Source organism: Capsicum annuum, chromosome 8 (genome assembly GCF_002878395.1).
Source record: "Capsicum annuum cultivar UCD-10X-F1 chromosome 8, UCD10Xv1.1, whole genome shotgun sequence".
Taxonomy (NCBI): Eukaryota; Viridiplantae; Streptophyta; class Magnoliopsida; order Solanales; family Solanaceae; genus Capsicum; species Capsicum annuum.
The window spans coordinates 158,153,970-158,169,073 of NC_061118.1; the positions used below are offsets into that span (position 1 = coordinate 158,153,970).

At 35.5% G+C, this 15,104-nt stretch overlaps 1 protein-coding gene across 2 annotated transcripts; it reads left to right on the forward strand.

Moving 5' to 3' along the window:
- The first annotated feature begins 6,905 nt into the window (after positions 1–6,905).
- LOC107839864 (coatomer subunit delta) lies at positions 6,906–14,690 on the forward strand. Of its 2 annotated transcripts, none has more exons than XM_016683507.2 (12): positions 6,906–7,087; positions 7,555–7,614; positions 7,750–7,789; positions 9,229–9,452; positions 9,697–9,939; positions 10,054–10,234; positions 10,978–11,282; positions 11,884–12,076; positions 12,188–12,341; positions 13,683–13,745; positions 13,831–13,927; positions 14,363–14,690. In XM_016683507.2, exons 2-12 carry the CDS (start codon positions 7,612–7,614, stop codon positions 14,450–14,452), a joined length of 1,593 nt encoding a protein of 530 aa, XP_016538993.1. In that variant the 5' UTR covers positions 6,906–7,087; positions 7,555–7,611; the 3' UTR covers positions 14,453–14,690. The 2 variants fall into 2 exon arrangements, with proteins under 2 accessions (XP_016538993.1, XP_016538992.1); XM_016683506.2 differs by having other exon boundaries at positions 6,981–7,087; positions 9,697–9,951.
- Positions 14,691–15,104: the final 414 nt, after the last annotated feature.

Sequence of the window (15,104 nt, forward strand, 5' to 3'; positions counted from 1 at the left end):
CTTGTTTGGGTCAACATCTGTAAGAAGACGCACTTCCTTATTTTGGTAATTCAAGCAACATTTGTAAGGAGACGCACTTCCTTATTTTGATAACTCAAGCAACACTGGAGCCCGCCCGAAGCACAAGGCGAATAAATGGAAAGTCAAGCAACAAGGTGAAACAAGTGAAAGCCAAGCAACAAATTAAAAAATTGCAAGTCAGGAGCCCGCATGAAGAATAGGGTGATGAAACTCAAGTCAAGAGTTCAAAAGAAGCTACATAGATAGGACTTTTGTAATTATTTATCTTTTTAACTCTTATAATTTTTCATTTTTTGATATAATGACAGAGTCGTGATCGGAACCTCGATGGGACCTCACTCGACTCTCCAACTCGGTATAGTCCATCTCCTTCCAATCCTTTGAGATACTTGTCACTTGATTCTATCATAACTTGGGTAGGTAGGATGTACTAAGTCAAGACTTAGTGTCCCTCCTTCCTTCTGTTTTATTCTTTTAATAATGGTCGGGACAAAATTCTGTCTCATTATCTACTTGTTTGTCCGAAAATACTTCACGTTTACATTCAAAGGGGGCATGCTGTAGACACCTAATTTTGTCCCTCCCAAGTCCAATTTTATTCATTTTTAGCTCACATTACCACACACCTTTATCCATGTGATTATACCCCACAAAAATACAAAAAAATAACAACTTTTAACATAATTCCTAACAAAGTCTATCTTATTTTCATCCTATCCTAACCAACTTTATACCTCATCCTAACAACCTACCCCTACCTCACCCCCTACTCACCTACCTATACCCACATACCCCCTTTGTCACATTTCTTTTCCCCCCTTGGTATTTTACGTAACAGAATTGGTAAAGAAAGGGAGAATAATAGATGCTCACACCTCATGTGGACCCTACTGGAATTCCTAATTTCTATTTCACTCATATACACACACTCTCTCATACATATAGATACACTCACAATCATCATCTCCACAACAAACTCACTCACAATTCCCATCAGATACAGACGAAACTCACTGATTCCATAATTTACACTTACACGACAACCACACCTCACGATATATGAATTCACACATTACAACACACATAAACTGAACATGCACACACAAAAGAGAGGTCGAGAGAGATCGATTGAGAGAGGTAGAGAGAAAATTGAGGCGAATTGAGAGAGAGAACTGATCGAAAGAGAGAACTGGTCAGAGAGAGATATTTGAGTGAGAGAGGAGAGAAAAGAAAAACGGGTTGACTGTTCCGGCGAAGTCTTCATCAAAAAATGCCACTGCTGCCCAAATTTTGGTTCGTCCACTTGTAACACCCCATATTCAAGTACATGTATTGGCGTATTCAAGTACGTGTATTGGTCTTATTTATATGGAATTAATTTTTTATTTTATTTATACCGGAATTTGCCCGTCGATGGTTCCATACGAAGGTTATTGAATAAGCTTTCCAATGATATAAAGATTTCCAAAAACGGATAAGTTTCGGATATAATCGAGCACGTTCGAAACTATAAAACGGTGGCCGGGATATGGTGAATAGTAAATGTGCAGGAAAATTTCCTGCACACAAACTACTGAGGCCTGCCAGTTTTTTGGGTCAACTTTAAACGTTTATAACTCCCTTAATATAATGAACTGGGAGAGATACAACCTATCAAAAGAAATATCTTTGAGTCTTCTTTCCAATGCAATTGGTTTCATCTAAATCCAACATATGAGTAAGGAGTTATACTCGTTTTACTTTAGCCTCTCAAAACAGATTTTTAGGGTCAACTTCAAACGATCATAACTCCTTGTACAGGACGAAATGGGTGGCCTACTTTATATGAAATGAAATCCCTTTGAATTATCTTTCCAACGATACCAATTTCACCCAAATCTGATATCGAAGCAAAAAGTTATGGTCGATCTACTTTAGCTTGTCAAAACAGTCCACCATGGACAGATTCGGATTTACTTAAAATTTTAAGGGCAATATGGTCATTTTCCATCACCTCATGAACGAAAATTGGTCATTATATACATATACTTAGCCTCATATCCATTATTTATCATCCATTATTGAAGACTAAGAAACCCTAGCCAAATTTCAACTCCAATTATCTTGTGATTTAACCGTAGAAAATCCAAATTGATTCCGTAGTTGTGTTCACCGTCTCGAGGGCTTCGAGAAGCACCCCTTATTTGTGCCAACAGGACTTCGAAATCAAAAGGGCCATTTTATGGTAAGGATGTAAATTATGTTGGTGTTATTTATATGGATATGTATATATATGCATGTGAGCATAAGAAGTGTGTTATTTGATTGTTGTTGAAAGATGATTGGAAATGATGTTGGATTATTCTTGTGCATGGTTGGATTATGTTGAATTGTGAAGGGATTTGGTGTGATGATGTGGTATTGAAATGATGATTATATATATATATATATACATACACACACACATAAACCTATTGTTCAAGTTGGTTTTTGGAATGCTTTGCAAATATTGGTTGTATGGAATTATGGAAGAGAATTGTGGTGTTGGGTTGCTAATACTAGATGCCAAACATTTTATTGTAGATAAGTGATTTGTAAAGGCGGGAAGTTGTGTTGAATTGGTATCCGAATCTACGACGAGGTATGTAAAGCATACTCCAACAATGTTCTTTGGCATGAAAACACCAATGTTCCATCAAGTAAGATTCCGAAGTTGTTTCCATTCTATAAAGTGTCAAAATGTTTCATTGATATTCCAAAAGGCTCCTATTTCATTGTTGTGATATTGATGATTCTGAAACACATTGTTGATGTACCAATAAGTCTTTATTACATCGTTATTGTATAGAAGGTCTATTACTTGGTTCCTATTGATGTATCATTGTTTCAACGTATCAAAAATGTGGTGGCGACCGAAATAACAATCTCAAAGATTAATTGAACTAAGTGATGGAAGTTCTCTCTTATCGGGTGGTATCCCAGGGGCATAAGTCTAGCATGGGTCGATCCCTATTTATGTGTTTATGGGTGATATCCCAGGGGCATAAGCCTAGCATGGGTCGATCCCAGTTGATATGTACTAGAGGCAGCCTAATGGTCACAGTACAGTACAGTAATGATTACAAAGACGATAAAAACGAAGGTAAAGTGATTGAATAAATACAATGTACAGGTTTGTCACAAGTTCTAGTAAGTGTGGTTCACTCCTATTACGACTTATTCACTTGTTTCTGATTTCTATTGAGCTCCTATATCATATGTGGTTATCTACAGCTTTACATACTCAGTACATATTTCGTACTGACGTCCCCCACGGGGACCTGCATTTCATGCTGCAGGCACAGGTACCTCAGCTCATTCACAGCATAGATAGGAGCCAGGTCATACAGCTATTGTTGGTGAGCTCCAGTTTGCTTCGGAGCTTTCCGAGTCGATTCCTTATATTTTGTTATTGTACAGGAGTCATGTGTGGGCGGGGGGTTTGTCCCGACCCTAGTTATGTCATGTATATCCTAGAGGCTTTGTAGACATAAGGAAGGGTAAAGTCATGGAAGTTTATATAGTGATGTTATATTTGTATATGTGGTGGCCCCGACGGCCAAGTAATATATATATATATATATATATTTGTGCGTGTTGTGCTGATACAGGTAATTAGACCCTTCTATATGCAACGAAGTGTTGTCCAAATTTTTGGTGACATATAAGTGAAAGTACAGGTATTTGAACGGGTTCTCCCGGGCCTTCTCGGCTTCGGGTGCCAGTCGGGCCCGATGGGATTTTGGGGCGTGACACCACTATCTTTCATCATCGTCTGAGCTCACCGGAGGTCCAGCGCCGAGAAAACAGTAACTCTAGTTGAGTCAGCTTTGAAAAATCGCCGAAAAAATCCTGGAATCGACGATTGATCCTTTAGAATTGTTGTAATTTTTGCGGGGACTATTTCGGGTTTGCTTGAGTATTTCTTTTGGAATTTGATTGAGTCGAGTTGGTGAATCCGTGTTGAGTTCATTGAATCGAGGTTTTGAGTTCGTTGGCTTCCTTTGAATAATTCAGTGGATTGAAATAAATTGAGGTACAATTCTTCAACTCAATCTCTTTCTATTTTATCGTGACGTGATGTTTGATGTCATGATTTTCGTTGGTCGTGATGGGTTGATGATATAAATTTTGAGCGTGTTGAGTTACTATAATTTTTGTGGCTTGATTGGTTGATTCCTATATTGAATTTGGTTCATTGATTGGAAATAAAGGGAACGAGATTCGAAACTTGATAGAAAGGTGAATTTTGGTTAATTTGATTCGTGGGTTGTTGTTTGACTTAGAATGAACATTAATCGAACTTGATAGTAGCATGTTTTAGGTCGAGACGGAATAGACAAATTTTAAGTTGGGTAGGCAAAAGTAGGAATCGTGTATGGTTGAATGATTTGAAATGTTTGTGGAATGGTTTATTTTTCTCGCATTCGGAAAATGTATTCATTCGCCGGGGAATGCCCCGAGGTCACATTGTACTTATTCACCGGGGAATGCCCCGATTGTACTTATTCACCGGGGAATGCCCCGAGGTCACATTGTACTTATTCACCGGAGAATGCCCCGACGTATTATGTACTCGAAGGATGTCCGTGACGAAGGCCCGAGGCATCGGGTTAAGCCTTGGAGCGTAGTTTAGGATTAGTGTAGGTTTACTTTTCAGTCCTTTTTTTTTTATTTCAGGTTGTAATAATTGGACTGAACACTATAATTTTGGATTTGTTTTGTTTGTTTATTGATTGGTTTGTGTGTTTTTGTGTGGTTTACATATTCATAATGTCAAAATTAGCCGATACGCTCCACCAAACGACCGTGGTCGAACCACGGGATCGAGGGGTGCCTAACACCTTCCCCTCGGTCAACAGAATTTCTTAATCGGAATCACTGTTCACAAACCAGTTTTAAAGAGTCAAATCATTTTGAAAAGGATTTTCCAAAGGTGACTTGGCACACCGGATTATGCCAAGTGACGACTTTGAGTTTTGAAAGTATAAATAATTCTTTTTCGGAACAAATTTTCACCTTTTGTCACTTCAATAATAAAAACCCTTTCGAACTTAAAACATAACTTTTTCGGAGTTAAAAAAGTTGCGTGACACCAATAAATTAAACATCTGAATTGTGAATACTATTATCAAACTAATAAATAATTATATTTTGAATTTAATATATAAATTAACTTACCTAATCTATTTATCTAATCTGACATGTTATAAAAAGATAATTTTTTTTTTTGCTAAACATTGAATGATCGAAATCAACAACAGTATATCTAGAATATTTTTACATAATAGGGTCCGGGGAGAGTAGAATGTGCACAATTCATATCACTAACTCAAGGGTGAGGTAAAAAGATTGTTTCCATAGTATCCGCTCGAGATCAAAATGTTAAACGATCAAAATATCCTTCAAACATTAATCGAGTTTACGCTCTCAAATATTTAAGTTAAATAAGGATAAAATTGTCAAAACTTCCAAAAAATAATATTCCTAATATACTTTCGATAGTAAATAAATAAAATGCCAAATAATTCGAACAAGAATCGTAAGCATCATTAGTACTATCACGCTAATGTAAAAATTGCTATTGTTTGTTGCAAAATTATAAAAAGTTTTCGACCTTGCTTTAATATTAATTAAGGGTTAAAACCGTATACACCTTCGAACTTTGCTCTAAAAATCAAACATCCCCTCAACTTTGAACAATAATCATTCTCCATCCTTTTTCCTATTTGATTTTTTAAAATGCAGATTTTAACCTTATATTTATATCAACATTTATGTCTCTTTTAAAAAAAAAAATATTTTTTTTATTTTTTAATCTATATAACATATTTTCTATAAAAGTTAAAAATTATTTTTAAGATAAAAATCAAAAGTGAGAAATATTAATTGAGTATATAATTTAATGACAAACTATAATATTGTAAATGAGCAAAATAGTAAAAATTAATTTTATTAAAAATCAAAACTCTAATGTATATTTATACGTAAAAATAATAGGTAATTATAATTTTATAAATATATTTCAGTGTGGGTATACAAATTCTCAAACCTCACATTTTAACATTATTACTAAATTCTTTTATAATTAATTATAAAATCTAAAGATACTTTTTACAATCAAAATTGTTATATTATATGTATCTACCTCTCCGAGATAGTGGTAAGGTTTGTGTACCTCTAACCTCCTCAGACCTTACTTAAAAAATTTCATTAGATATAATGTTGCTGTAGATGTATATTTATTACAAATCAAATGATTGTTGCTGATGAATTTTAAATTATAATTTAGAAAATAATTCACATTAACAATCAAAACTTATTTATCTATATAGGCATTAAAGAATAAGATAACTTATCCACATAGACATTAAAGAATAAGAGAAAATCAAAATATGCAGTTATATACATAATTACATACTCACATACATACTTAATATAATATCAAAATTTTGAATATAAAAAGTACCTTTAGATTTTGTAATTAATTATGAAAGAATTTACTAATAATATTAAAAGGCGGGCTTAAGAATTTGTATACCTACATTGAAATATATTTATAAATTTATAAATAACTATTATTTTCATGTATAAATATATATTAGAGTTTCGATTTTTAATAAAATTACTGTTTTGCTCATTTATTTCATTATAGTTTGTCATTAAATTATATACTCAATTAATATTTCTCACTTTTATTTTTTCATCTTAAAAATAATTTTTAACTTTTATAGAAAATATGTTATATAGATTAAAAATTTAATTTTTTTTTTATAAAAAGCTTTTTTTTTTTCTAAAAAAAGATACAAATATTGATATAAATATAAGAGTAATATAGGTATTTTAAAAAATTAAATAAAAAATAGGAGGGAAAATAATTATTGTTCAAAGTTGAGTACTGTTTTGATTTTTACACTAAAATTTGGGAATGCAAACAATTTTAACTCTATTAATTAATCGAAAAAAGAAAAATATAAACTCCCGGAGCCTCTCTATTCTATTCAACATCTAATTACTCAGCAAGCATTCTTCGATCTTCTTCACTAAGGTAACTGCCGATTTCGCCGATTACTTCTTCTCGCTATTTGATCTCTCTGCAACTTTTTACTTTCGATTTTCTTCGTTAGATCTAGGGATTTGTTACTGTCCGATCTGATTTTTCAATCATTTGTTTATCAAATCTGTACGAAGATCCGAGCGATTCGCGGTGGATTTTGCTGTTTTATGTTGTAATCTTAGTGAATTTGTACAGTTTATGTTGAATTTAATTGTTTCTAGAGTTTATAGCATTGTCGATGCCTAAGATCCCAGCAATTTGCGTGGATTTTCACCGTTCTATGTTGTAATTTTAGTGAATTTGTACAGTGTACATCGTACTTCATCATTTCTAGATTTTATAGCATTTTCGATGCCTATGGACTGAATGTGCTTTAATTTCGTATATACTCATCTGTCGGTTGTTTGGATTTTTTTTTTGTTGCTTCTTACGGCGATGTATTTGCGTTCAAAATTCAGGTGGTATACGATCTGTTGTCCGGGATCTGATACAACCAAATCTGCTAAGCAGCAAAGATGGTAATGTTGATAAACTTGTAGCAACATAGTTCTGTAGATTCGAATGTTTATCATTTTCTTAACGAAATAGAGGTTATTAGCTTAGAAGAACACTACAATGATAACTATACACCATTGTCCTGATATGTGGTGCAGGTTGTTCTAGCGGCTTCGATAATTTCTAAATCTGGCAAAGGTATGTCACATTCTACATAACTTTTTGGAATTATCTGGTTTGGAGACTTGTGTGATGTTAGTTGATGATTTTTCTGGCGAAACTCTAGTAAAGTCAGAGCACGTGCACAAAAATTGCTACTCCCTCTTTTACATTTTATGTGTTTGTGTTTGATTGGACATGGAGTTTAAGAATATCATATTTTCAATGATAAAATGGGAATGTTAGGATTAAAGTGTTTCTAGATATAAAAAAGTGTGTAATTATTTTGTGTGGAAGAATGCTGTTGGTGTCTAAAGCTTGAAATATCATTTGGCATTAGGAAAGAATTTTCCATTTCAGTCAATTTAATATGTAAAAATTCTCCAGAAAAATGTTTAAAAATTGCAGTGGAGGCAGAGGAAATAGTTCCACTTGGTTATAGCTAGAGGGACGAAGTATAAATAACCTCTAAGAGCTGATTTTTGGACTTGTAAAATGTGAACTTGCAACAGAGTCTAGGCTGAATAATGTGCAGAGAAGTACTCTGTAAAGGAGTTGGGATGTTTCAAGTTAATTATCATTTGATTGAAAAGAGTTTTGTGACATTTCATTTTGTTTAACCAGTCTTAGTTGCAAAGATGCCAGGGTGTTCACAATGTTTGGTGGTTACACATTAAAGACATTTATTCCAAGAAAGCGAGAAAAAAGAAATTCTAATGCGTAGGACTACACTATTAAGTAGTAGTGTTTCTCCTACTTAATTAGTTTGGATGGTATAAGACTATCATTTAAAAGAAATGTGACAGTCTCAAGGAAGAACAAGTATTTGTGCCGCAACTGCTATGTTCTTCTTTAGTAGTAGTATAGATATGGCTAATAAATATAAAATAATGTTTTCCTAGAAGGGAAGGAAAAGGAAATGTAAGTTATGCAGAGGAAATCAATAAATCATGGAATGCAAGCCTAAGTTAGAAAGGAAAGGGCAGAAAGAGACCATGTTAAACCTCTAAAAATGAGAAAATAATTGTAATTGTTTGTCTTTTCTTATCTACCTTATCAAAAAAAAAAAATTGTTTGTCTTTTCTAGCTGCTGTGCTTGAGCATAGTGGAGGGACAAAGATCGGAACCACAAAGGGTTCTGTTTCCTCTGTTTAATTTTTGGGTTTATAGTGATGTTTCCATATTCTAAGTCCATATGTCTAGGTCAGAATTTTGTTTGATTTCAGATTCTTTCAAAGGTATCTTCTGTCCACTATGATATACCTCTTGTAGGGAATCGGTAGTCCCATGATGCTGTCCTTTTAATAGTTCATTTATTTTCTTCTCTTACCGAAGCAGCTTATTTTGTTTGTTTATGTTAGAGCTTAGGATGTGTTAGTCAACTATTTCTTACATCCTGATGTCCAATAATCTTCTATTGATATAAAATAGGATGGATTTAGCCCTGACCACTATTGACCATATCATATTTTCTGCAGCTCTTGTCTCGAGGCAGTTTGTTGATATGTCTCGTATAAGAATTGAAGGATATCTTGCAGCTTTTCCCAAATTGGTTGGCACGGGAAAGCAGCATACATATGTTGAGACTGAAAATGTGCGATATGTTTATCAGCCAATAGAATCTCTGTACTTGCTCCTTGTGACCAACAAACAGAGCAACATTCTTGAAGATTTGGAGACATTGAGGCTGCTGTCTAAACTAGTATCCTTTCTCTTCTTCTGATACTGAAGTTAGATTGTCCTTTCTTCTCAGCACTAGATTGTCTTTATCCGTCTCTGTTTGTAGAAAATTGTGCTTTTAAAAAGAACAGTTTTTATTTCTCCAACCTGCAAAATGTAAATCCAAAATTCAATCCAAACAAATATAACTAAATAAGTTAATGTGCATGCCGCTAGAATTTTTTCTGTAAATGGAGAACTGTGGGTAATTCCTTGACCGTTATTAGGTGCCTGAATATTCTTATTCACTAGACGAGGAAGGTATTGGCAGGACAGCTTTTGAGCTTATTTTTGCATTTGATGAAGTGATCTCTCTTGGACACAAGGAAAATGTCACTGTTGCACAAGTCAAGCAGTACTGTGAAATGGAGAGCCACGAGGAGAGATTGCACAAGTTAGTCTTACAGAACAAGATAAATGAAACTAAGGATGTCATGAAGCGTAAAGCCAGTGAGATTGACAAAAGCAAGGTAGTTCAGAAGGCACGTGTCACCTGTGCTAAATGTTCAATTTCTTCCCTTTTTCATGTCTTGGGTCTATTTGATTGTACTGTTAACATAATTTTCTACACATTTACGTTGCAGATTGAGAAGAACAGAGGTGAAAAAGGAGGTTTCATGTCACTGCAATCCATGGGTTCTGGAAGAATAGATAGTGGCTTTGGCAGCGACTCAGGCATATCTAACACAGGAGGCAGTGGTTTTGGTAGTGGTTCTGGATTTGGTCTAAGCCCTGATGTGGACACGTTTTCCACTAAATCCAAGGGTTTGTATTTGTTTCATCCTGTCAATGTGATGTGTCTTTAGCTCTTGCTAGATCTCTGTAGAGGGGGTGCATCAACTGGTTTTGCATGTTTGCTCGTGTAACTTCTTTTATCTTAGGTTACTTGTGTCTTTAAGCTGTAGACACACCCTTTTGATATTATAGGTGCATATACCGTGTGGAAAAGCAGTACAACTTTAATGGGAAGGAATTTAAGCCGTCCTTTCTAATAAGCAGCGAGTCGAGTGTATAGGGATGATTCAAAAGAAAAGAGTATGAAAAACAAATGGTTTTATAGGTGATGAGAAGAATGAAAATGAAGGAGAAGGAGAACACACAACTTTCTTACAAAAGTTTTCCTTGCAAATGTAGAAGGTTGGTAAATGTGACACTCAAGCAAATTATCAAAAATTCCTACAAAATCCTTGCCTTAATTCCCCTCAAGGAAGAAGGGAAAACAAAACCTCCTTTTGTTTCTGCCCTTTTCGTTTTAATTGTGAGAGTTACATTTTTCTGACTATCTGTGTCTGTAACAATAATTGAAGTGATTTTCTATTGATACATTTTTCTAGAACTCTTCTTCTCTTTGTATCGTTTGATGCTCTGGAGTCAGTTGATAGGTCTGAAAAGTTTTGCATCTACGCTGTGTTACTCTCTCTTGGCTGTGAAGCACATCTTTCGTTTGTCCTTTGGAATTGGTTGGAAATCAATTATGAAGATGTAGCTTATGCATTTTTGTGTATCAGGTCGTCCAGCTGCATCTGCTACTGCTCCACCGAAAGGTCTTGGTATGCAGCTAGGTAAAACACAGAAGACCAATCAATTTCTGGAATCCTTAAAAGCTGAGGGTGAAGTAATTGTCGAGGACGTGAGGCCAACCATTGGTCAGGCCAAACAAGCTGCTGCTCCACTAACTGATCCCGTCACATTGACTGTTGAAGAGAAGATTAATGTCACGCTAAAGAGTGAAGGTGGTCTCAGCAATTTCGACGTCCAGGGTACTTTGTCTCTCCAAATTCTGAACCAAGAAGATGCGTTTATCCAAGTGCAGGTTCTCTCTCTCTCTCTCTCTCTCTCTCTCTCTCTCTCTCTCCCTAGCATTTTATGTGCCGAGGCTCCTTGGAAAAGTCTTTAACATTGTCGAGACTCAATAATTTTGTAAAATTTATGAAAAAAGAAGAAATAAAATGATGCACTATGCATGTAAATATCCTTGGTGAAGCGGAGTTCATCCTTTATGTCTTCTGAAGATAAACACTGTTTCCAGCTCTACTAATTTGATTGCATTTGATATGCGAATATCTAGCAATTGAAATTTGAAAGAGGGTAAAGAAGACCCTAATGGTTTTTTCTGCGCTTCCTTGCAATATATGACTTATTCTGTAAGAAAAAGTAAAACATTTCCAGTATGCACTCTTTATAATAACGCGGAAGACTCAACTAGGCCCCTTTCCATTTGAAATGCTTGTCTAAACTGGATTGATTCTCTAGCTCCATGTTTGGAAGTCTATCTGACCAAAATGCTTGTCTAAACTGGACTCTCTAGCTCCATGTTTGGAAGTCTATCTGACCTCACAAGGCATTCATATTTGATTTGCTTGTGAATTTTGTGATAGTGTAGTTTACTGTTCATTCCATACGATATTGTCCAGATTGAAACCAGTGGTAATCCAGCAATCCTCTTCAAAACACATCCAAACATGAACAAGGAGTTGTTTTCAAATGAAAATATTCTAGGCCTTAAAGATCCCAATAGGCCATTTCCCGCAGGTCAAGGTGGTGATGGTGTTAGTCTTTTGAGGTGGAGGATGCAAAGCACAGATGAGTCAATATTGCCTTTGATAAGTAAGCTTCATTAATTTCAGTTGATACTTCTCTTAATTTCTGTGCTGTCTTCTGTTTTTAATGAATATCTGTATTATCCTTTTATCATTTATTTTAAATATTTTGTCTCAGTTAACTGCTGGCCTTCAGTTTCTGGAAGTGAAACCTATGTCAATATTGAGTATGAAACACCCGCAAAAATTGATCTACAAAATGTTGTAATTTCTGTACCCCTCCCAGCTCTCAGGGAGGCTCCAAATGTACAACAGATAGACGGAGAGTGGAGGTGATCTTTTAACTTTAACTTTTACTCTTTTGCTAATTTTAAACGGTCACCCTTTTTATCATAGGTTTACTGTCACTATATTTAAACTGAATCTTGCATGGGTCTTCTTATGGTAGAGGCTTTAAAAGCTGGAATGGCCTTTGCATTGTGACCGTGTTACTTCTAATATGCTAATTTGTTTATTGCTTATAAAAAGCCCAGTTCGCATCACTTTGCTCAGAGCAAAGCAGTTGTTTCATGTATATTAATTCATTTAGTTTTATATGGATAGTATTTTTGGAGAATTGGTCTGGAAAGTTCACACATCAGTGGCTCTTCAAAGGAGGGATGGATGTCGCTTAGTTATTCCTTCCAATGGTAGCTTTCAATTCCGTTTGCTTTCCTTGAAGAATAAATATGAACTTCTATCTTCGCATCCAAGGGTGTGGCCTACTGGTTAATGAAGTCGGTTGAGAACATGGGTCTCAGGTTCAAACCCTAGCGGAGGCGAAAAACACTAGGTGATTCTTCCCATCCGTCCTAGCCTTGGTGGACAGAGTTACTTGGTATTTGTTGCTGGTGGGAGGTGATAGGTATCCCGTGGATTTTAGTCGAGGTGTGCGAAAGCTTGTCCGGACATCAGGAAAAAAATGAACTACTATCTTCTAGTTGGTTGCACCTCGTAAGATCTATTAGATAATGTTGTCTGGTAGCATGTATATTGCTTACGTGAAAATGGATGTTAGAGAAAAAATAACAACAACAACATACCCACTGTATTCTCACTGAAGTGGAGTCTCGGGTGGATATAGTGTACACAGTTCATACTTCTACCTCAGAGGTGAGGTAGAGAGGTTGTTTCCGATAGACCCCAGCTCAAGAAAAACTGAAAAGAAAAATTAAATGGTAATTGGGACCACTGGCTGCAGCTAAAGCTCTATTTTTATGAAAATGCAGTGCAGAACATGTAATTTCATCCCTTTTTCGTAGACCTAAATAGGTAGTCGGCTAAAGCCCCGATATGGGTTGACCAAAAATATAATTTAATTACTTTTTGAGGTTGAAGGGGAGCCTTGGAGTAACTGGTCAAGTTGCTACTATGTGACCTCACGGGTTCAAGCCTTGGAAACAACCTCTGATAGAAATGCAAGGTAAGGCTGCGTACAATACACCCTTGTGGAGGGGCCCTTCCCCCGACCCCTGCGCATAGCGGGAGCTAGTGCACTGGGCTGCCCTTTTTTGTAGGCATAGATGATTGATTAACCTTTTTGATTGGGAAGTTCTATGGAACTGCTGGATTGTGCTTCGCAGATTGTCGAATATTCTATCTAGAATTTAATATTTTTCACCCTCCAATTGCAGGTATGATTCCAGAAATTCTGTTTTGGAGTGGTCTGTACTTCTCATTGACAATTCAAACCGCAGGTTGGCTTATGTTAAGTTTGTTCTTTTGAGTACACAGCTATAATGGCTTGTTTGTCTTTCTAACGTGAAAGTTGGTACTTTGCAGTGGATCACTAGAATTTGTTGTTCCAGCAGCTGATCCGGCGGTGTTCTTCCCAATTTCTGTACGTTTTACTGCCTCGAGAACCTTCAGTGACGTGAAGGTTTGTTCCTATTCTGATACTCTTTCTACATGTTTGTTGCTATATTTTATTTGCATGCAATCATTTATACTTGTTCATTTTTGTGAATGAGTATTCTTCTTGTGGCTGTTATGCTTACTGCAATCCTAGTAGGTAGCAACTGTTAAAAGAGTTGATGGAATTTGCTGGGTTGCGATTATATGCAGTTGATCGATCCTGTGTATAGGAAATATTGCTGGGTTGCGATTATATGAGTAACACCAACTCTAAACATAACCCTTTTAAGTTTTCCCGGATTACTAGGAAATAAGTACTAATTCAGTATAGAAAGATATGCTGAATATCGATGAAGCTGAGAATCAAAAGACTACTCTCTTTTCTACCTGCAATATCTAGATTAACCATGTGCTGGTTTGGTTGTTTATCTGGTAACACCATTTGGTTTGAAATTTTCAGGTTGTCAATGTTCTGCCTCTAAAAGGTGGAGCTACTCCCAAGTATTCTCAAAGAACAGTGCTGGCCACGGAGACTTACCAAGTTGTGTGACCATAAGGGCAGAATCAGATTGTACCCCTCTAGTAAACATTGTTGTAGGACTCATTTACTTCATTTTGGTTCAGACTTATTTGCCTTTTCCTTGTTCTCCGTTCCAAAAGTTTTTTTGCAACATGTGATCATGTATGAAGATGGAACGACAGTCAGGTTGAACTTTGAAAGTCTTGTCCATTTATACCGTAAGTCGATCGGCTTTAGAGCAATTGAATTTAAGAGTTCTTACGAATTTGACATATGGTTGCTTTATGTACTCTCTTTCTCTATTATTATTTTCTTTTCAAGAACTAAAATTTGAGCATTTTCTCAGCTTTCTTCCTAATTTTTTGAAATTGTGCTGTTTCTTTATTCCGTTTTTTAAAGACGCTATTCTCATGAAATCTCTGGTCATTGGAGATGTCTTTTTGTTGATAATTCTGTAGAATTAAAGTAATACAATCGCCAGAGTAGTGTTTTGGTTTTGGTTGTACTTATCTTTCAACAAGAGACACTCCTAATAACATACGCTCTTTCAAGATAATTTGTATTTGTTGCTTTCGATAATAACAGATACCTTTCTCTTAGAGCTGTTAAATTAAGAGAATATTTCGGATTATTATTTTTACCAAAATAAAAACAGATGTTTGAACCAGTAATCCTCTTGTTG

Coding starts and splice junctions, on each gene's coding strand:
- LOC107839864 (XM_016683506.2), top strand. Junction 10,235..10,977: donor GTTTTCCACTAAATCCAAGG/GTTTGTATTTGT, acceptor TTTGTGTATCAG/GTCGTCCAGCTGCATCTGCT. Junction 12,077..12,187: donor GTCAATATTGCCTTTGATAA/GTAAGCTTCATT, acceptor ATTTTGTCTCAG/TTAACTGCTGGCCTTCAGTT.